The sequence below is a fragment of the Bufo gargarizans genome, chromosome 4 (genome assembly GCF_014858855.1).
Source record: "Bufo gargarizans isolate SCDJY-AF-19 chromosome 4, ASM1485885v1, whole genome shotgun sequence".
Lineage (NCBI taxonomy): Eukaryota > Metazoa > Chordata > Amphibia > Anura > Bufonidae > Bufo > Bufo gargarizans.
Window position 1 is genome coordinate 465,803,130 of NC_058083.1, and position 21,890 is coordinate 465,825,019.

Sequence of the window (21,890 nt, forward strand, 5' to 3'; positions counted from 1 at the left end):
TAGACCTGAGATGAGTATATTTTAGTACCCAATGTTACAACATATAGTGCGTTAGCATTAGAAGATACTTGGGTTTAAAATACATAACAATTAAAAGACTTCAGACCTTAAAACACTCTTAAAAACTTAACTTATGAAAAAGTCCATAAAAAAGCAGACATTAGTGTCTTTTTCTGAGATGATTTTTCAGTTGATTATATAAAGCAGCTTTGTTACTCTGTATTAACCATCCACATATTCAGTGTTCAAGTTCATATATATCATATAATAAGGTCGGTGGTTAAAAGCTCAACTATTCATCCTCAAAGGTAAGTAAATGGTGAGTAGTTAAATGGTAAAAAGTTCATATCATTAGTATTACATATTATCCATATTGTAATATGGATATATTGGTCTGTCTGATTGCTCTCTATAGGGATGATATTGTTGCAGCCGGATTCAATGGGAGTTAGTTTATTTGTTTGTTACTCAATGTTTGCTGGTACAGTGTCTTCATTGATACCAGGTGGCGTGCCACTCGGTAATCAGCAACACTCACCCTACTTGTCAACTCTCTTTGGTGTCGGGAACTGTGGCTGTGTTTGGAGTTGGTATCTGACGTAGTCTGCTCCTTGACTCTGGCTGTGTAGTTTAGTGCGCCTGAATCGGCGTCCCACATGTTGTGCTTCACGTCACGTGGTCTTCTGCTCTCAGATCAGCTGTTTCCTGTTGGCTGTGCTTCTATTGGACTCCTCCGATCTTTCGTTAAATAGTGGTTGGAGGATTTTGGCACTATTATAGAAAAATCATATCCCTTGAAGTGAGACAATGTGGGTTTTGGTGGGTAGTCTCAATGATGCCAAGGATTGCCACTGAGGAAGAGGTTGGAGCACCTCAAAACGTGTCTGGCATTACTTGGCATCATTGAGACTACCCACCAAAACCTACTCACTTCAAGGGATAGGATTTTTCTATAATAGATGCCAAACTCCTGCAACCACGATTTAACAAAAGAAAGATCGGAGAAGTCCAATAGAATAATAATTTGTCTTATATATCCTCACTATATGTTTTTGGTCTTTTTATATAATTTATATTAGAATAAAATGTGTATTTTAATTGATTGCCTGTGTTGAGTCAGATGGTGAGTTCCTGCCTGTTGTCCTTATATAATTTATACGCTTTTAGTGACTGGGTGAGCCACTCCAGACAGAGCACCAACCGACAGCAATAGTATAGGAGAGCCGCTATAAACATCCTTGTTATTATACCGCTTTGTAGACCTAGCCTTAAATGGGTTGTCCCATTTTGGCCTTTCATGGCCTGGGGTGGCTAGGTTTATGGAAAAGACAGAGTGATCAGTGCTCCACTGTTTTTGTAAATCCCATAGCTGTAAATGGGAGCTATGCAAACAGAGTAGCAGAGCAAGTTACACTGTTTCTGTAACTGTAGGTTAGTCCCATACTGGCCATGAAAGGCCAAGATGGGCCAACCCCTTTAAGGAAAAGAAAATATCTGAAGAAAGGCTGAATTGCTTTGTTATGGTATCAATTTATGATCGGTGGGATTCCCACCGATCCTTTGAAGGAAACGAGCTGATTCAGTGAATGGGGTAACCTGCACAGTTGGGGTGTGGGCACATTGACCAGCTGTGTGTGGCTGGGATGTAACTGTACCACGTGCGACCTCGGCAGTGCTGGAAGTTAAGGACGGGAACTGTGCTGCAAGTCCAGAGCATGACACTCGCTCGTCAGAAAATGACCTAAAAATACACCTAGTCTAATTCACCAATGGCTGTGCAACTTTTAATAAATGCTCTTAAAGGGAGCCTGTCACCAGGATTGCTAGATGGCCGCTATCACATCCACAATATCCAGGCCCCATAGCTCTATGTGCTTTTATTGTGCATTTTTTTTTTTATACATATGCTAATTAACATTAAAGAGTCATATTTTACTTATGTGACCAGAGAAGAGTCATATTTTCAAGCTCTGACTCATCTCAGGTTAATTTGCATATGTATCAAATCGTTTTTTTCACACAATAAAAGCACACAGAGCTATGGAGACTGGGTATTGCGGATATGTTAGCGGCCATCTAGCAACCCATGTGACAAAATCCAGGTGACAGGTTTCCTTTAAAAAAAAAAAAAGGCCTGCCTAATTTTATGACCAAAAACAGGCGGACTTGGTAAATGTGCCCCTATATTCTCAGCATGGTTGAAGTCCCAGGGGTAGGATCTCCACTTTTATAACGCAATGGCTTAGCCTAGTGATAAATCACTGCACGTGATTCCTGTTCCTGTGCATAAGTGATGTAGTTCTCAGTGACTACTGCTTTCCTGAGTGAACCTGGTCCTTCAGCCTAATATCCATAGTTTGAGGTGAACATTGAGTTCTCCAGTAGTAAATGATTAGCTCTAATGCATAGTTATCTAGGTTAATAACTTAGGCTGCAAGTTCTGTCACTGCACAGAAAGCATGAGGGCTGTGTCTCTTTAAATCACTCTCCTTCACTCTTCCAGAAGTCTTCAGGGCTCCTTAGAAGTGCCTGTTGTTTAGCAACCCTCCCAATCTAGAGGGACATGACACAGCAGCTCATGAAGTCAACCTGTTGCTACACAAAATTATTTTCATATGCAGAGAGGTCTGAAGGTGTACAAAGTTGACAGTTGATTTTAAGGAGTGAGACCTAAGATAAGGAAGGGCTAGCCGGCTTCCTCCTCCCCATGCTACCACACCCTTCCCCTGGATAAACCTGGCTGACTGGTTGACTACCTGTGGCTGACTGTGTTTTCTGTCGCTTTATGTATCTGAGTGCGGTGTAGATCTGTCCGATGGCTCAGCCCAAGTTCGCTCACTGTAATGGGACGCACAAACCGCACCAAAATCATCTAAATGGAATAACCAAGAAGAACGGATTTCATAAAACACTACAGGTAAGTGATAACAAGTGTGCTTATTAACGGGTCAATGTACAATCCTGTATGCCGGGCGTGTATACTTATGAAATCATGACCAGCGATGAAAGGGTGTGGAGGCATTATCAGTCACCGCAGTCGTTCCCAGTTCATTTAAGCTGGATCTCCTCTAACATCACATATGACCGGCTAACTTTGTTGTAAAAGCTCCTTGTAGTCTCAGATTAAAGGGACCTTATACTAGGTCCTTATTCTCATGCCCCTGGCACATGCTAATTTGGGCTTCACGTCTACGGCTTCACTTGGAAGATGTTATTATAAGTTATATCTGGAGAGGTGACGGGAAGGGTTGTGCTGAATTAGAGGAACTTCTGGTGGGATGAGGAAGTAAATGTAAACCCTTTGACACTACTGTGATTGTGTTGTAATCTGCATCTCATTAGGCATCGATAGGTGGGGGCTGCACGGCGATATGTGTCAGTTGACAGCAAGTCTCAGAAAAGTTGCACGACCAGAAATATTTGTGCAATTTGTTGCACGACTAATTTAGAGCTGTGATTTTGCTGTAAAGAAACAGCCAAGTCGCAGAAAAGTTGCTGGTCCGCTGCCCGGTGGTCTATGATGGCAAAGCAGCAAGTGACAGAAAATCCACCAGGGTTATATTTTCTGTGATTGTCGCGTTGCGGTATTAGATGCAATGTCGCCATGTAGCCCCAGCCTAAAGGCTCATGCACAGGGACGTAATTGTATTGCGGTCATCAAATCAGGTTCTATTTTATTTATTTTTTTCCATGGCCGCAGAACGGATGTGTGGATGTAGACAGCACACAGTGAGCTTTTGCATCTTTTGCGCCCCCTTTGAAACAAATGGGTCTGCATCCAATCCGCTAAAAATGCGTTTCGGATGTGGACAGAAATTATGGGCGTATGCATGAGACTTAAGGCCTCATTATTTATTACTTGGCTCACTTATATAGTGCTGACCTGCTCTGCAGCGCTTTAGGCTACTTTCACACTAGCGTTCGGGCGGATCCGTTCTGAACGGATCCGCCCATAATAATGCAGACGGAGGCTCCGTTCAGAACGGATCCGTCTGCATTATATTAGCTAAAAAAAGCTAAGTGTGAAAATAGCCTGGGACGGATCCGTCCAGACTTTCAATGTAAAGTCAATGGGGGACGGATCCGCTTGAAGATTGAGCCACATTGTGGCATCTTCAAACGGATCCGTCCCCATTGACTTACATTGTAAGTCTGGACGGATCCGCACGCCTCCGCACGGCCAGGCGGACACCCGAACGCTGCAAGCAGCGTTCAGCTGTCCGCCTGTCCGTGCGGAGGCGAGCGGAGCGGAGGCTGAACGCCGCCAGACTGATGCAGTCTGAGCGGATCCGCCTCCATTCAGACTGCATCAGGGCTGGACGGCTGCGTTCGGGTCCGCTCGTGAGCTCCTTCAAACGGAGCTCACGAACGGAAACCCGAACGCTAGTGTGAAAGCAGCCCAGACATTATCATCATGCTGTCCCCCGATGGAGCAGTATTTCCCAGACTGAACTCTGTTTCTGGGACGAGAACTTGTGGCATTATAATGAATTATAATGCTGTGTGTTCCTGTCCAACCTCAGCTACACTGAATTGTACTCGCATAATGGTGTCAGTACAATTCAGTACAGCTGCAGTCAGACTGTAATTCACAACATTATAAATAAATATAATGCTGTGAGTTCATGTCACAGGAGCAGTGGTCAGTCTGGGTAATACTGCTGTCACACTGAGCGTATTTCTCGCACTGAATACACTCATGTGAAATTGCCCTTGTCACAGAAATAATTTCTATTCATCTGAATGGGATGGTTTTCTTGGCAAGTGCATGGATTTCCACAAGTCTCATTGAGATCAATGGAGTCGTCACTAATTTTACATTCGCTAGACAGTAAAAAAAAAATTGTATTTTTTTTAACTGCTGTTTTTAGAACCATTGATGTCTATTGGTCAATTCACGTGGCCATTTTTTTAACGTCTGTGAAAAATAGCCGTCAAAAAATAGGAAATGTTCTATACTAACAGAACGGCCCCCATACAATTGAAGGAGCCATTTTTAACAGCCATCTTTTAGAAAGCGCCCTTTACCTGACTTTACCTTTAGCATTAAGCAGGCTTCAGACCACAATTCTGGCATCACGGTGATCAGTGATACATTACAATAAAGCAAACATTTCTTTTTATGTCGAGTCACAGCACACTTATGTACAAGCGCGCAGTGCGTAATTATTTACTTTGTTGACATTTCTGATAAATTCTGGGTGATGGCTACTGTACAACCAGCGGCGGATTGGCCATAGACATTACAGGGAAATTTCCCGTGGGCTGATGCCCAGGAGGCCGCCCAAGCCCCCATCTCTGCCGCTGGCCGGTTACATAATGAGCTCTCAGCAGTAATTAAAGGGAATCTGTCACCTGCTTTTACCATTTTAAGCTGGCACCATCGCTATGTTGACTAAAGCACCTTATTTCCAGCAGTCTTCTTTTTACTTTATTTCGTTTTGTAGTTTTGATATAAAAGCGCTTTTTATGTTATGCTAATGAGGGTCCAAGGTGCCGAGAGGGGCGTTTTTTTCACTCTCCGGTGCCCAGTGACGCCCCCCTGCAGTGCCCAAGACAGCCTCCTGATCATCAAATAACCTCCCACAGCCTGGCAAACGGTTCCGCCCCCTCCCCATGTCATAGTCTGCCTTATAGAAATGCCCCGTTCTTCTTCCTGTCTGCGGCCAGAAAACTCGCGCAGGCGTGGTATCAGCCTCCTGAGGGCAACAGCGCTCAGGTCACATCACTGGGCTCGGCGCATGCCCAGTGAGACTTTTGAGGCTGTTACCCTCAGGAAGTTGATGATCGCGCATGCGCAGGCCGCAGCCGGTACTGCGCCTGCGCAAGTTTTCTGGCCGCAGACAGGAAGAAGGACGGGGCATTTCTATAAGGTAGATTATGACGTGGGGAGGGGGCGGAACCGTTTGCCAGGCTGTGGGAGGTTATTTGATGATCAGGAGGCTGTCTTGGGCACTGCAGGGGGGCGTCACTGGGCACCGGAGAGTGAAAAAAACGCCCCTCTCGGCACCTTGGACCCTCATTAGCATAACATAAAAAGCGCTTTTATATCAAAACTACAAAACGAAATAAAGTAAAAAGAAGACTGCTGGAAATAAGGTGCTTTAGTCAACATAGCGATGGTGCCAGCTTAAAATGGTAAAAGCAGGTGACAGATTCCCTTTATTGCTGTGAGAATCAGTTACTCATGTACCCGACCAGCGGCCACACATGAATTCAACTGCTGTGGCCCACATGTCGCCTCCTGAGACCCCTGCTCTATATCTTAACCAGAGGTGACAGGAGGAAGACAGAATGTGGCAGCTGTTGGTGGCCACCACAGAGGGACAGCTTTTGAGGCAATAATTTTGCTGCGCTGAGGTATGTGGTTCTGCTGGGGCAGTATTTTGTGCTATGGTATTGTTGATCCTGCCTGCCATGTCTCCCCTATTTCTGTCAATCTGGATCCCCCCCTTACAACATACCACTTTTAGGGTTTTGCCCCTGTGTATAACTATATATATATATATATATATATATATATGTAAAAACACAAAATGCAATCGCACACTGCAACCAGCATTCTGCCCTGCCTTTATGCTGGTTGTTGAATAAGGCATTGGTGTACATTTTGGCCAAAGCGTAATAAGCCACTCACCACGTCAAGGTCGCCTTCATTAATGGTCCCTAACACTCCCTGGACTTTATGTGGCTGTCATGGCCCATAAAAGGTAGGAACTAGTGTTAGGGACCACTCATGAAGGCGACCTTGACATGGTGAGTGGCTTATTACGCTTTGGCCAAAATGTACACTAATGCCTTATTCAACATCCAGCATAAAGGCAGGGCAGAGTGCTGGTTGCAGTGTGCGATTGCATTTTGTGTTTTTACATTTATATCTCTATTTCGCCATAGCAATCTGCACCTGCTAGGGGTTGTGCGGGCTGAATTTTCCATATATATATATATATATATATATATATATATATATAACTATATTTTGTCACCTGAAGGTATTATTCAGGACTGAAACATTGATCACCCGTCCTCAGAAGTGCTCATTAATATCAGATCCCCACCCATCCCCACCTGTCACCTGTTTGAAGAGGCTGTGGTGCTCAGGTAAGCGCTGTGGCCTCTTCCTAGACCAGTGAAACGTTGCGTTCATCGGTCACGGGGGATCTATGCAGCCCAGTCCAGTACATCCATACAATGGATGGCGCTGTGCGTGGTATAGTACGAAGAGGTTAGAACAGATGATCAGATGGAAATAAGTCGTCAGTCCCTTTAATGCTACGTCCACACGAGAGGGAAGACACAGCAGAGAAGTTTGCAGTAAATATTGTTATAGACACACGTCAAAAAATTTAAAGAAACCATGACAAAAACCACATGTATTATATTTGTCCGTCTGAATCCCAGCATATTTGCTGGGTAGCGGCTCGATCTACACCAGACCCCATTGTAGTCAATGCGGCAGACAGGCTTAATCCAGAGAACGAAGGCAGGTTGTTCTCTGCCGGAACAGACTGCCAGGCCTAATATGGGCTAGGTTAGGGCTCATTCACAGGAACGTATGTTGCAAGTTGCCGTATTGCAGACTGCATTTGCGGATCTGCAATACACGGGCACCGTCCGGTGTGCATTCCCCATCACGGATGTGGACCCATTCACATCAATGGGTCCGCAAATCCGGATATGCGGAACAGAACACTGCAAAAGCACTACGGAGTGCTTCCTGGGGTTCTGTTCCATGCCTCCGCACCGCAAAAAGATAGAGCAAGTTCTATCTTTTTGCGGAACGTACGGATTGTGGACCCATTCAAGTGAATGGGTCCGAGATCCCCATGCGGCTTGGCCACGGTTGGTGCCCGTGCATTGCAGATCGCAATTTGCAGTCCACAGCACGGGTACATGTGAACAAGAGTTCAGTATTGATGGCCTATCCTCAGGATAGCTCATCAGTATCTGATCAGACTCCTGGCACCCCGGCCGATCAGCTGTTTGTAGGGTGCTGTGGCCTCCTCACAGTATACCAAGCACAGCGTCATTGTACAGTGGCTGTGCTTGGTATTGCATCCCAGATCCTTTCACCAGGTCCACAGCAGCATATAGGCAATGTGACTGCTGACTGTGATGTCACTGGCCTAGGAAGAGGCCCCAGCGTTCACTATTGAACTCCTGGAAAATTCCTTCAAAGGGTTACCCAGCCACATACATAACACTGCCCCTGAACATAATGGCTGATTCAAAGCCTTCTATACAAAGAAATATACTGCGTGACTGTAAAGGTAAAGCTTCACGATATAGCCTGTATTAGCATTAGTAATGTGTACTGTCACCATGGTGAGTTAACTGCACATCCTGTCACTCTTATCACGCTCCCTGCTATTATGTAGTGCCTTAAAGGGGTTGTCCGAGTAAATGTGATATAATAACAGTCCTACCTGCTGCTCTTTGTTTTCCTTGCTTAAGCGGTGATGTCCTGTATACTGCTGAGGGCAGTGATTGGCTACACGGTGACCTGGTGTGCCCGCAACATCACCGCTATAGCCAGGAACCTCTGCAGGATCAGAGACCGATGCTGGAAGAGTGGCGAGTATGACTTCTCGTGCTATTTTATTTGATTTAGAGCTCATGCACACGGCTGTATATATTTTGCGGTCTGCAAAACACAGATCCATGTTTGTTTTTTGCGGATCCTTTGTAACAGTGAACATTTTTTTTTACCTTTTTTATTTGCGGAACGGATTTACGGACATACGGATACGGAATGCAAATGGAGTCATTTACGTTTTTGAAATGAATGGTTCCTGGTTTCGCATATGGGCCTTCAAAAAAGATGAAACGGACATGGACAAAAAATAAGTGTGCTGTCCGCATCCGTATTTTTGTTCTGCAGCTCCACAAAAAAGATACAGCATATCCTCTTCTTGCCCGCAATCGCAGACAAGAATAGGCATTTTCTATTCTGGGGCTAGCAATGTGTGGTCTACAAAATGTTGAATGCACACAAGCCGGTATCCGTGTTTTGCGGACCGCAAAACACTAACGGACGTCTGAATGGACCCGAAGGCTGATGACACGGATAGGTTTTTACATTTTTGTTATAGTGCATTTCAGTTTTTAAGTCATCTTATTAAAATAATGTTTTTTGATGGGTTTTTATACTTTTTTTTGTGGCATTTTAAGTCCCCATTTTTTGCACCTTTTGGTGTTTTTTTAAACTATGGTAAGCTATGGGTGTAATGTTTTCCCATAGACTTCTCCATAGGGAAACAAAATGATGTTTGACAAAAAAAAAACCTCCCCCAAATACCCCTTGTGAAAAATGCCTGTCCTTGTACTTTACAGGACGGCTTCAGGCCTGTAGACAAGTCTGGATCTGAGCTTCTATTATGTATGCACAAGTGGCAGTAGGTCACCACAGTCTGGCTCCTGGGCTTGCCCAAAACTGGTCTATAAGAGAACAGTAAGGAATCTAATGTGCAGGTTTGTGGCTAAAGCCATTGGCGACGATTAATGCCTGGGTAAAGTTTTATTTGATAAAATATTCTTATGGCACAATGGAAATGTACCATATATGCAGTGGCGTAGCGTGGGTTGCCAGCACCCGGGGCAAGCCAAAAATTGCGCCCCCCCCCCCCCCCCCGCGCCTACCCCAGGCACGCCACTTTTAACAGATAATATAGTAGATCACTAGCAGTCCTATGTAACACCTAACACAGAGATAACTCTCTGAGTACAGATAATGTAGTAGATGGGTGTGAGGCCCCAGAATTCAGAACACACACAGTGTGACCTGAAGTCTGGGGCCAGAATGCGGCAGTATGGGCCAAATTCTCAATCTTCTCCCTCAACCCTACCATGAAACAGATATGTGGATGGACATTATTATTACAGTAGAATACCGCACCATACCTGTTACATCCAGTGACGTCTCCTGTGATGTAGACTCTCCTCGACGTCTTCATTCAGAGATAAGACCGCCATGATAACTTCTTTCAGCCGCTTCTCGTCTCTGCAGAGTTTCACCGAAAAAATGTTAGGTTCCTCACTTTACTATCATGCTCTCCTTCCTGGTGTCTCAACACTGTCATCCTGCTGCCCCCCAATACTGAGCTAGAGCCAGACAGATAGTCCCCCATTCCCCATAATATTATTCCCCCTGTATATTATAATGGCCCCCTCTTTATTATTAATGTACTGGCCCCCTCTTTAATAACAAAGAGGGGGCCGTTATATTAGCAAAGAGGGGGCCAGTACATTAATAATAAAGAGGGGCCATTACATTAATAATAAAGAGGGGGCCATTATATTAATAACAACGAGGGGGCCATTGCATTAATAATAAAGAGGGGGCCATTATATTAGCAAAGAGGGGCCATTACATTAATAACAAAGAGGGGGCCATTACATTAATAACAAAGAGGGGGCCATTACATTAATAATAAAGAGGGGGTCATTATATTAATAACAAAGAGGGGGTCATTATATTAATAACAAAGAGGGGGTCATTATATTAATAATAAAGAGGGGCCATTATATTAATAACAAAGAGGGGCCATTACATTAATAATAAAGAGGGGCCATTATATTAATAACAAAGAGGGGGCCATTACATTAATAACAAAGAGGGGGTCATTACATTAATAATAAAGAGGGGGTCATTACATTAATAACAAAGAGGGGGCCATTACATTAATAGTAATGTACTGGCCCCCTCTTTATTATTAATATAATGCCCCCCTTTTTATTAATAATGTACTGGCCCCCTCTTTATTATTAATATAATGCCCCCCTTTTTATTAATAATGTACTGGCCCCCTCTTTGCTAATATAATGTCCCCCTCTTTGTTATTAATGTACTGGCACCCTCTTTGCTAATATAATGTCCCCCTCTTATTACTATGCCAATGCCATAGCCTTTCTGCTCCAGTCCTCTCCCACCCCCCATACTGCCCCCAGAGCCTCTGCACTGCAATTAGGAAAGGTAACATAAAAAAAAAAAAATACTTACCCATCTCCATCCCTGCTTGTTCCCGCAGCAGGCGGTCACGAACGCCTCACTGTGCCTTCCTGCGCCGCGTCATCGCGTCATCTCGCGAGACCCGACGCAGGAGGTCACAGTGAGGTTATCGTGACCGAGTCCTGCATCGCTCTACTGCCTTATAGGCTTCAGGCCACTAGGCCTGAAGCCTATGGGGCATAACGGAGGGGACGGGAGCCATAGGCTCCCGTAGCCCTCATTGAAATTTCGGCTGCCTGGCGCCCCCTGCAATTTGGCGCCCGGGGCAACGGCCCCTCCGGCCCCCCCCCACGCTACGCCCCTGCATATATGTCTTTAATGTATATCATGAGACTAGCCCTTTAATGGCACAGCATTAAGGAATTTTGCAAAGAACCTCAATGTCCGTCCACCCCTGATAAAATTCTGTGTACTTCATTGGTAAGTAACTGTACTGCCTTGTGCACTAAAAAGTATACTACATTAGATGCTAAAGGCACCAAGCCTCTGAACAATAGCTGTAATCTACAGTTTGTATCTGCATAATCCTTCAGGGCAAAGTATTCAGTAACCTGGAAACCTTGTAACTACACTGATGCTGTTGTGTATTGTTTCAGCCGGACATTAAAAGAGTGCTGCACCTCCTGCATTCTATGGATCGCTGGAATCAGACTCCCATGAAATATATTCCAGTTATATTAAGTTAGCCCCTATCCACAGGGTAGGGGATAACTATTAGATCAGAGGGGGTCCTATCATTAGGAGAAATAAAATGGCCAGCGTAGCCATACCCCCACCTCCTCTCTCTACTTCATGTCTCCTCATGAGCTCCATTCCTACAGAGATTCAGCTTAAGATCTTATTATCTGTATTCAGGATCATAATCCCCGACAAAACGAGCCTATATAAATAATGAAAGGTATTTGGGAATATATTTATAATAAAGTAATATTTAAGTATTGTCAGTAATTTTATTTTCTTAATTCCCAGAGAGCCGCTTTAATGGAGTGGCCAATCTGGCATCAACGCAGCTGCTCCATTCATTTCTATGGGGTAACATCCAAGCACTGTTCTCAGCTGTACCAGAAATGAATTCAGTGGCTGGTCGGGTATGAGCGCAGCGGCTCCATTCATTTCTAGGAGAGTCGCTGAATAGAGTGGCTGCATACATGCCACTGTAATCATTTCGAGGATCTCCATAGGGCCACAGCTCTCGTGATCGGTGGGGATCCCAGCAGTAGGACACCTACCGATCAAATAATTATCCCCTATCCTGTAGATACAGGATAACTTAATATAACCAAAATACCCCTTTAAGAGATGACACATCCTTGCCATATGTCATCACTAAGGCCTCGCTCACATCTCCATTTGTGGTTCGGGCAGGCTGTTCCAGAACAGAGCAGCCAGCCAGATCCTCTACTTCACCGTCAGATCCGCATTGACTGCAATGGGATCCCGGTGATGATCCAGCCTACTGAATCCACAAACAGAGATGTGAATGAGGACGTACTTGAGTTGTGAAATATATCTATCAGTTTCTACACCACAATAGTAAAGGGAGATTCAGTCATTCTCTGCCGCTCCCTGATCACCCAGTATTTATCTAGAGAGAAAATCCGTTCTTGACTCATGCATGATCTCATACGGCATGCAGTATGTCAGGAGGTGAGTGACTTCAGCATAGTCACTGATTAACCCGCACAGTATTGCTGTCACCCTGAGGTTGAACATCCAAGGAATCTGATGTGTGTGAGTAATTACCTAGAGGACAAGTTTAGTACATTGTGGCTAAATACATTTAAAGAAATGAAATGACGTGAAAGTCTCTTCGGAGATTTACTATGCATTCTAGTGAACCACAGAAGATATCTTATTAAAAGATAATCACTACAAGCTGCGGCCTCTGTGAAATAACAGGTATCACTGAGGAGTTTCATAATGATCATATTACAGATCTACCTTAGTAAAAATAGCACATTTATCAAGCATACAGGTTCCAGGAGTGCAGATCTAGCTGTGGTGGTCAATACAGCAATATCAGACTTAGGCCTCATGCCTAGCCATGCCCATATTTCGGCCCGCAAACAGCAGATCCGCAATATACGGGCCCCGGCCGTTTTTGCACTGCATTACGGATGCAGACCCATTTACTTCTACAGTGCTTCCGCTGGGTTCCTCTCCGTGCCTCGCACTGCAAAAAAATAGAACCTGTTCTACTTTTTTGCGGTGTGGACGGATCATGGACCTATTCTAGTTAAATGGATCTAGACCCATCTGTGGCAGCCGCACGGATGGTGCCCGTGCAGACCCTTTAATTTCAAAGGGGCCACAAAAGATGCAGACATCGTTCTCCTTCACTTTCGGGGGGGCCCATTCTGGAGCTAGGTGCAGGTCCCTGAAGTGAGACCTGCATCTATCTGACTTTGTGGCATATCCTAGTCTTATGCCATTAAAGTCTGTGATGACACAACCACTTTATACACTCCCTGCTGCAGGGGCGTAGCTAGAAATGACTGGGCCCCATAGCAAAAAAAAATTATGGGCCCCCCCTCCCTGATCTCCCACCCCGACATACCTCTCAGACCCCCACCCCTTCCAGAGCTCCCACCCAAACACCCTTCCAGGACCTCCCACCCCAACATCCCCACACCCCTCCTAGACCTCCCACCCCCACCCTGAATCTCCCACCGCCAGTCCCCAGATATAATGGTCCAGACTTCAAGTGTCCTGCTCCCCCCTCCTGCCTATATAATGGTCCAGACCTCCGGGTTCATGCTTCCCCCTACTCACCATATATTATGGTCCAGACCTCCAGGATCCTGCTTCCCCCTACTCCCCATATATAATGGTTCAGACCTCCAGGATCCTGCTTCCCCCTACTCCCAATATATAATGGTCCAAAACTCCAGTGTCCTGTTCCCCCCTATATAATGGTCCAGACCTCCAGGGTCCTGCTCCCCCCTTCTTAAATATAATGGTCCAGACCTCCAGGGTCCTGATCCCCCCCTTATCCTTAAATATAATGGTCCAGACCTCCAGGGTCCCACTCCCCTCTCCTCCCCAGATATAATGGTCCAGACCTCCAGTGTCCTGTTCCCCCCTATATAATGGTCCAGACCAGACCTCCAGGGTCCTGCTCCCCACTTCTCCTTAAATGTACTGGTCCAGACCTCCAGGGTGCAGCTCCCCCCTCCTCCCCAGATATAATGGTCCAGGACTCTTTTTACCAGTCCCAGAGTCAGCCAGCCCTCACCTCACAGCCTCTTGAACGTCTGCGCGCCCACACTCCAGCAGCGCTGCCAGGCCCAGCAGCACGCAGCTTCGCTGTACGCTCCGCATCCTCCACCTCCAGCCAGTTTGACTGCCACCCAGACTGGGAGCGGGACCACTCCATCTCCTCATTGCAGGTATGCCTCTCTGCCTCCGGCCACGCCCTATCGCACCGCCCACAGCCTGCAGGCCCTGCTGATAGAGCTTTCTCTGTCTGTCCTGGTGGGGCCTGCGACCCCTGTAGCTACGCCACATGAATAAAAAAATATATATAATCCTCAGCCGGCGGCCCGGGCCCCCAGTGGCTTAGGGCCCCATAGCGATTGCTATGGCTGCTATGGCGATCCCTACGCCCATGCCCTGCTGCCTGGTCCTATACACTGGCTTCCATTCCTTCATCTCCTGTTCCCCAGTTGTCTTCTGGCCAGGGCAAGAACAATGCCACATGCATTGCTTTCGTTAAGTGTCCCAAGTGACATATAACCGCTATGGCAGGGCACGTGACCACGTCTATGCCCCAGCTAGAAAACAATAAGCCGAGGACTGAAAAATGGAGGAACAGGAGACAGCAGGGAGCAGATAAGTATACATCTTTAGGGAAAAGAAGCAGACTAGGGGGCTTCCCTTAATAATTTATACTCTGGGAAAACGCCTCTAAAGCCATTTTAAGCTGAACGGCGATTACCTGGATGATCATTCCCAATCATTGCCCTGTGTAAACATCTCTGTTGATCAACCAAGCACTCATTTCATGTCTTATATGCAGACATAAAAATCATAATTTCTCAGCAGCACATAAACAGTGTTGAAGCAGGGATGTCCTGCTGACAATAATGCAAACTGTAGAGAGTCAATGATTGCACCATGTAATAGAAGAAAACGAGCCCCATTCCTATAGACCTCTTATATTGTCAATCTGCACTTGTTACAAGAAGATAAGTGCCCACATGACATGAAGGAAATGCACATTCATAGCATTAGTTACTTTTCTTACATGTTGCTACAGATATCCTTCTGAAATAAGATATTCCATCTTAGGCGGCACCAGGCAGAGCTGCACATGGATGGCGATTCCCCCTCCGGGGAATCAAGGGACCCTCTTCCGAAGGCGGACATAAAACAAGCAGATACTGACATGGACAGAACAGGGACAGAAGCCAGAGACACAACAGGACAGACATGGGACAGGATACATAGGAAGCAGTTAAGCACAGCCAGGCTCTCAGACGCAGTTACGCACTGCGTGGCGAACGGGGAACAGACCAGGAACATAACATAATACAGGGCAGGTACAGACATGGCATATACAAGATACGGAATACAACAATATAAACCTTTGTGGAACCATACAAATGGCCAGATGGTAAGACCCCTTGGGTCAGCAGCAAGGAGCTACCCCAAGCCCCACAGCTTACAGGAACTTAAAGTTGCAAAACGAGGCACCTGAGAAGCCCCACCCAGCCACAAAACACGGGTGTTAACCCCAACAGAACCAGAGTCTAGAACAGACCATAACAGACAGACTGCAGCACAGGCCGTTACCCCTGGCAACCGGCATACAGAGAGACACCTGCAGCCAGTACGCCAGAGCACAACCAACCCGTGAAACTGCAGACAGACTGACACAGAATAGCAACATCCACAAGTTCACAGACCCCACAGCCAGCACGCAGCTCCAAGCCACCAGCCTGCACAGGAATTCAGCCTGCAGCCAGTATGCAAGGGTGCATGCAGCCAGCCTACACGGAAAACGTCACAGTGAACCGCACTGTCACACATCCTAAAAAACTTTAAAGGGGTTTTCCAGAACTTAAAGTGTACCTAACTTTTCAACAAACCCTGCATTAATCAATAGTACAGTGTGCATACACGAGAAATAATACTATTATTGGCCACTGTATCATATGTATCGGGTATTTTTTAGCAGCTTGTCTAGGTTCCCAGAGATGGTGGGTGATGACTAGCTGCCATCCACAGCACACAGAAAGTAGAGGAGAATAAGCTTCATAACCTTTTTTTACTCACTCATAGACCTCCTGCACACATGTGCTGCTCGTTGCCGTATTGCGGACCGCATTGCCGATCCACAATACACTGGCACTGTTCCATGGGCATTCCGCATCACGGATGCGGACCCATTCACCTCAATTGGTCCGCAAATCCGGAGATGTGGAATGGTGCGGAACGGAAGGACGGAACTGAACCCTACGTAAACGCTACGGAGTGCTTCAGTGGGTTTCATGCCGTACTTCCGTTCCGCAAAAAGATAGAACATGTCTTATCTTTTTGCGGAACGGGCGGATTGCGGACCCATTAAAGTGAATGGGTCCTTGATCTGCTGCGGCTGCCCTACGGTCGATGTTCGTGTACAGTGATGGCCAGTCGCCCGTGAACATATGCGGGCTGCCATCTTTTTTTGCAAGTCCGGCGAGGCACAGTTAAGCCATTACCTGTGCCTGTGCCGCGAGCCGGTCTGAAAACAAATGCGGTCACCGGGAGCAGGCAGTTCCGAGAACAGCCCGATGAAGGCCCTCGGTGGCTGTTCTCGGAGCTGCCTGCTCCCGCTTACTGCACTTGTTCTCAGACCGGCTCGCGCACAGGCACAGGGTAAGGGCTTACCTGTGCCTCGCCGGACTTATGAAAAAAGATGGCAGCCCGCATATGTTTACGGGCAAACAATGCAAACTGGCCATCACTGTTCGTGTATTGCGGCCTGCAATGACCAGTATGGTTGTGAATAAAGCACTTGGGATATAAGCTATGTAGCTGCAAAAGTTGCTTTAGTGACATTCATGGAGTCCTGTCTCACTCAGCTCTTCCATAGACTTGTATTGATATGTGTAATATGATTTCTTTTGTGAGCTTCTCCCAGCCTGGATGGATTCAATGCATATCTAAAAGAGAAAAGCATTTAGCAAGCAGGGCTGGGGGGGAGAGGTAAACAGAAGATAACATGAGAACTAGACATTTCTCTGATAGGACATATTGCAAAGTTTCTTATGGTCAATTTGATTGCACTATTGATTTATGCAAAGTTGTGTGAAAAGTTATTTAAATATTAATGACCTGTCTTAACAATGAGTCAATATCTTATGCGTGGGAGCCTTACACCTGACTCCTCACCAATCAGCTGCTGAAAGGGACTACAGGACTCGGTTATATGCCTTTTCTGCATCTCAATTCTATTTGAGTGGATTGGATTGAGCTGCAATGCCAAACAGTGCCACTGTACAATGTACAGTGCTGTGTTTGGCATTATAGAAAGAGCCACAACACTCATCTGAGCACGGTAACCCCTTCAAATAGCTGATCTGCTAAGGCAATGTTCCTCAACTCCAGTCCCCAGGATTTCCTTAGTACCAAGCAGGTGATTTAATTAGTGTCAATTCATCAGGACTTACCACAGGTATTAATTCTGTGGGATATTCTCAAATAATGACAAGCAGGTGGGCCCTGAGGACTGAAGTTGAGGAACACTGTGCTAAGGTGACAGAAGTCAGACCCCATTAATCTGATAGTGATAAGTTATCCTGAAACTAAGTCATGAATATCTAACTCCAGGACAACCCCTTTAACAATGAGTCATAAAGCAACAATTTCATTCTTTTCTACTGCCCAGAAAAAGCTTAAAATTTTAAAGAAAGCCTGTTGTTATATGGTTCCTATAACTACAAGATCCATATGGAGTCGTTTCACAGAGACTTGGCCTTTGACCTAGGGCCACTACAGCTCCAAGGTCACTCCCTGTTGGCTTTATGCAAACATTTCCAGTAGGGAGAGATTGCTGATTCTAACAGGGATTGAACCATTACTGCATGCTTTGTTTAGGATGGGCTAGCAATGAAACAAAGACACAATACAGAATGCACATTTGTATGTGATTGGGGTAAATGGGCAGAAGTCTGTATTCTTGTTTTTCTTGCGTGCCTGCCTTTGTTTCAACAACTGGATATAAGATGTTGCACATAATAAGCAGTTGTGCACTCGTAATGGCTACACAATGCTTCCATTCAAGCATATTTAGAGGTTTTTAGAGGTTCTTTCTTAGATTGTCATTAGAGATGAGCAAATTTTTATTTATTTTTTTAAAAACACATAGGCAGTCTGCTTTGGTAGTGAAATAATACTGTGAGTCCATATGACATGCAGATGACAGGCGTCGCTCTTAGAATCACTGCACACTTCACTTTTTTGGGCAGTCACGGGACCAAATAGCTCAAGTATGAACTCAACCTTACAGGTCGATGTTAGCGCCAAGAAGAAGTGCACTCCTTTTACACCGTCATCAGCTGATTCCACATAAATGTCTACAGAACCTGTTCTATTAAACGCTTATACAAGTAGAGCCCCCCAACAGAGTAGAGAGGGTGTCAGCAGTAAGTTTGTGTGGACATCACTGATTATTTTGCCCTTCCTCTTATCCGTCAGAACAATAACCCACAAAAAACGGATCCTGTCTGTGGAGCATACGCCTTCGCTCAGTCAGCATTTGGTCAGTAATCCATCAGTGATGCTAATGCCAAAAAAACAGGAGTGGATCGAAAACAGAGATGACACGTGAAATGGATATTTGCAAGTCTTCTGTGTTTTGTACCCACTCATGCTTTTGGCTACAAAATCACAAGCCAATTCTGATGGGACCATACAGGCCTTACAGCTGCCACACAGACAGGATCCGTTGTGCATCTTATTTTACCTTCCTTCTGACAGATCAGAGGAAGAGTCAAATAAATAATGATGTCAGCCAAGCCAAAAAGGCTAAATAGTGGCCCAGTCACAAAGTAGGGAGGGTGGGAACAGCATGAGAAGTCCACAGAGTGGCCCTATGACATAGTAGTGAGCTGAAAGCGGCATGAGGAGACCACAGAATGGCCCAATGACAGAGTCTGTAGGTGGTGGCAGCATGAGGAGGCCACAGAGTGGCAAGGTGACATAGTGTGGAGGTGGTGGCAGCTTTAGGAGGCCACAGAGTGGCAAGGTGACATAGTGTGGAGGTGGGTGGCAATACCAGTACCAGCTGAAGATGGTGGGTGAAAGAAGGAGCACTTGGCATCAGATGTAGGTGGCAGCATCAGAATAGTAGGTGAGGCAGGTAGCCATAAGAAATCAGTCTCTTTTGTCAAAGTGTTGGTGTGGCGCCATAAAATCATGGATGATCCACGCCTGATTCATCTTGAAATGGCGAGTTCTTCTTGGGGTAACTATGGCCCCCACCGCACTAAACACCCGCTCTGATGCCACACTACTGGCCAGGCAGGACAGCTTTTCCAGGGCAAACTCGGCCAGTTGTGGCCACAAATCCAGTTTGGCTGCCCAGTAGTCCAGCGGATCTTCAATATCGGCTGGCAGGGTGCACTCCAAGTATGCCACCACCTGCTGGTTCAAGTTCTGATCTACGTCTAGCTGCTGGTGAGTAGTTTCTTCACTATGCGGGTGAAGAAAGCTGCTCATCAGCGACTCTAGACTCAGCGAGAGGATGGGAGATGGCGCAGATAGGCAGCGGCCAGCATAGGACTACATAGGATGTCTCTATAGTAGTTGACTACAAGAAAATTTAGACTAGAACCTTCAGAAATCAAAGGTGCATATCCATGAAGCAAACATGATTATAAAAAAAAAAAAAAAAAAATGGCTGCACACCATTATACATACAAACAATAGAGCTAAGAAATGGGGGTCATTCCAAATAAAAGTGGTATAATACCTACTATGAATTAGTTAATAGAAGTTCTTAGCGCACATATTTGATCAAACGTGTGTCGGGCCCATCTACCAGGCGTCAAGGTGGCTTCCGCAGATTGGTCCTGGGCCCATCTACCAGGCGTTAAGGTGGCTTCCGCAGATTGGCCCCTAACACTAGTATACTGCCTCTATTTGGACTTACCTAAGCCTACAATATTCAGGGCACTGTAGGAACCAGCTACATACGATTTTCAGTTGTCGTGGAGAAAGCCAGGATTTGATTTCTTGCTGAAGGACATGGAGCAGTTCCTCCCCTGTGTGACTCCATTCGCCCAGGCAAACGAGCTACAGAACAGCGTGACACTGCCGTGCCCTGCACATGTGGTATGCTGGAGGGGCACTGTGCATTGTCCCTGCAGTGGAGGCTGAGGACACGGTGGAGGATGAGGAGGCAGAGGTGGACATTGTCGCTGGACCAATAGAGTGGCAATGTGGAGGCGGAAGCGGCGTCACCTGGGCAAGTTGCTGGTGTGGCTGTGCAGGAACCACATTCACCCAGTGGGCCATAAAGGACATGTACTGTCCCTGACCTTAGTTACAGCTCTGCACTTTGGCAGACACCGACAGGCTCAAGGACTGGCCCACCTTTTGTTCTACATGTGTGTGCAGGGCTGGTACTGCCTTTTTGGCAAAGAAATGACGGCTTGGGACTTTCAACCTTGGCTCCGCACAAGCCATCAGTTCTCTGAAAGGTGCAGAGTCCATCACTTGGAAAGGGAGGGACTGCAGCACCAGCAACTTGGACAGGAGCACATTCAGCTTCTGCGTCGTTGGATAAGTGCACGCATACTGTTGTCTCTTGGCAATCGCTTCTGTGATCGATTGCTGGCGGAATGAGTGACTAGGAGGAGGAGGAGCAGGAGCATCAGGACCAGCAGATGATGGGAAGGACAGACAGCCCCCTTCGGCTGAGGTGGTAGATCCTTGACTGCCAGAAACCGGGTGTGTGCCAGTGGGTGAACCACCACATCGGAGCCACGGTTCTCCCAGGCCACTTTATGGCGACGCTGCATATGTTGATGCATTGCCATAGTGCCAAAATTGGCACCCTGGCCACGATTCACCCTCTGCCCACAGATTCTACATACGGCCACGTTGACCTCCTCCGGTGGATAAAAAAAAAGCCACACCACCGAGTAGGTGATTTTACCCCCAACACTATGCACTGACTGACTGCTATTGCCGCTGCCTACTTGAGCCCCTGCACCGCTACTTCCCGGGCAGATAGGCTTCCGCGAAGCAGGTGGTCTACCCCGAGCGTGTTTTGCTACTGACCTCACTGACTCCCGTCCACACTGGTGACTTGCTGGCTCACGGGCAAGCTGCCACCATTTTCTCTTGATGATGAAGCCCCTTCGTCACTCTGCTCCCAAGTGTGATCCGCTACATCATCATCATCGAGTAGTGTCTGCACGTCACTGATGTCCTCCTCAACTGTCTCTGGATCAGGAGCCTGACCGCTCTCAACACCAGCTCCCACGCCACTCTCCTCATCACTGCTTGCCCGCCTAGAGGAGGAAGCGGTGGATGTCTCCTCCACATCTTGGCTGGGCAGTAGCTGCTGACTGTCCTCTAGTAGCTCTTTCTCGCTGAAAAGTGGAGCAGAGCCTACAGCAAATAATACTTCTCGCTGTGAGGGAACAGAAAGTACAGAGGCAGGTTGAGGACAGGTGAGGGCACAGGGCCTGCTCCCAGGCCATGCCAATTAAGGGTTGTGTCTGACGAATCCACTGACTCTTGGTTGGGGGTGTCTGATGTCACTTGCGACAAAGTCGAAGATAGAGTCAACCATTGAAGAACCGCTGGGTTGCTGGTCAAGACACGACCGCTAGCTCACACTTAGGCCTCAGGAAGTGACCCCTGTGGACATGGCCCCTTACTCTGCTGT

At 46.4% G+C, this 21,890-nt stretch overlaps 1 protein-coding gene across 1 annotated transcript in view; it reads left to right on the plus strand.

The window, feature by feature from the left end:
* Positions 1-2,453: 2,453 nt before the first annotated feature.
* The window catches only part of LOC122934354 (serine palmitoyltransferase 3-like), a 68,367-nt gene continuing 48,930 nt past the window's right edge, over positions 2,454-21,890 (plus strand). The window contains exon 1 of the mRNA XM_044289754.1: positions 2,454-2,917. Within this exon, the coding sequence (XP_044145689.1) occupies positions 2,816-2,917 (102 nt within the window). The 5' untranslated portion in view covers positions 2,454-2,815. The remainder of the gene's footprint in view (positions 2,918-21,890) is intronic.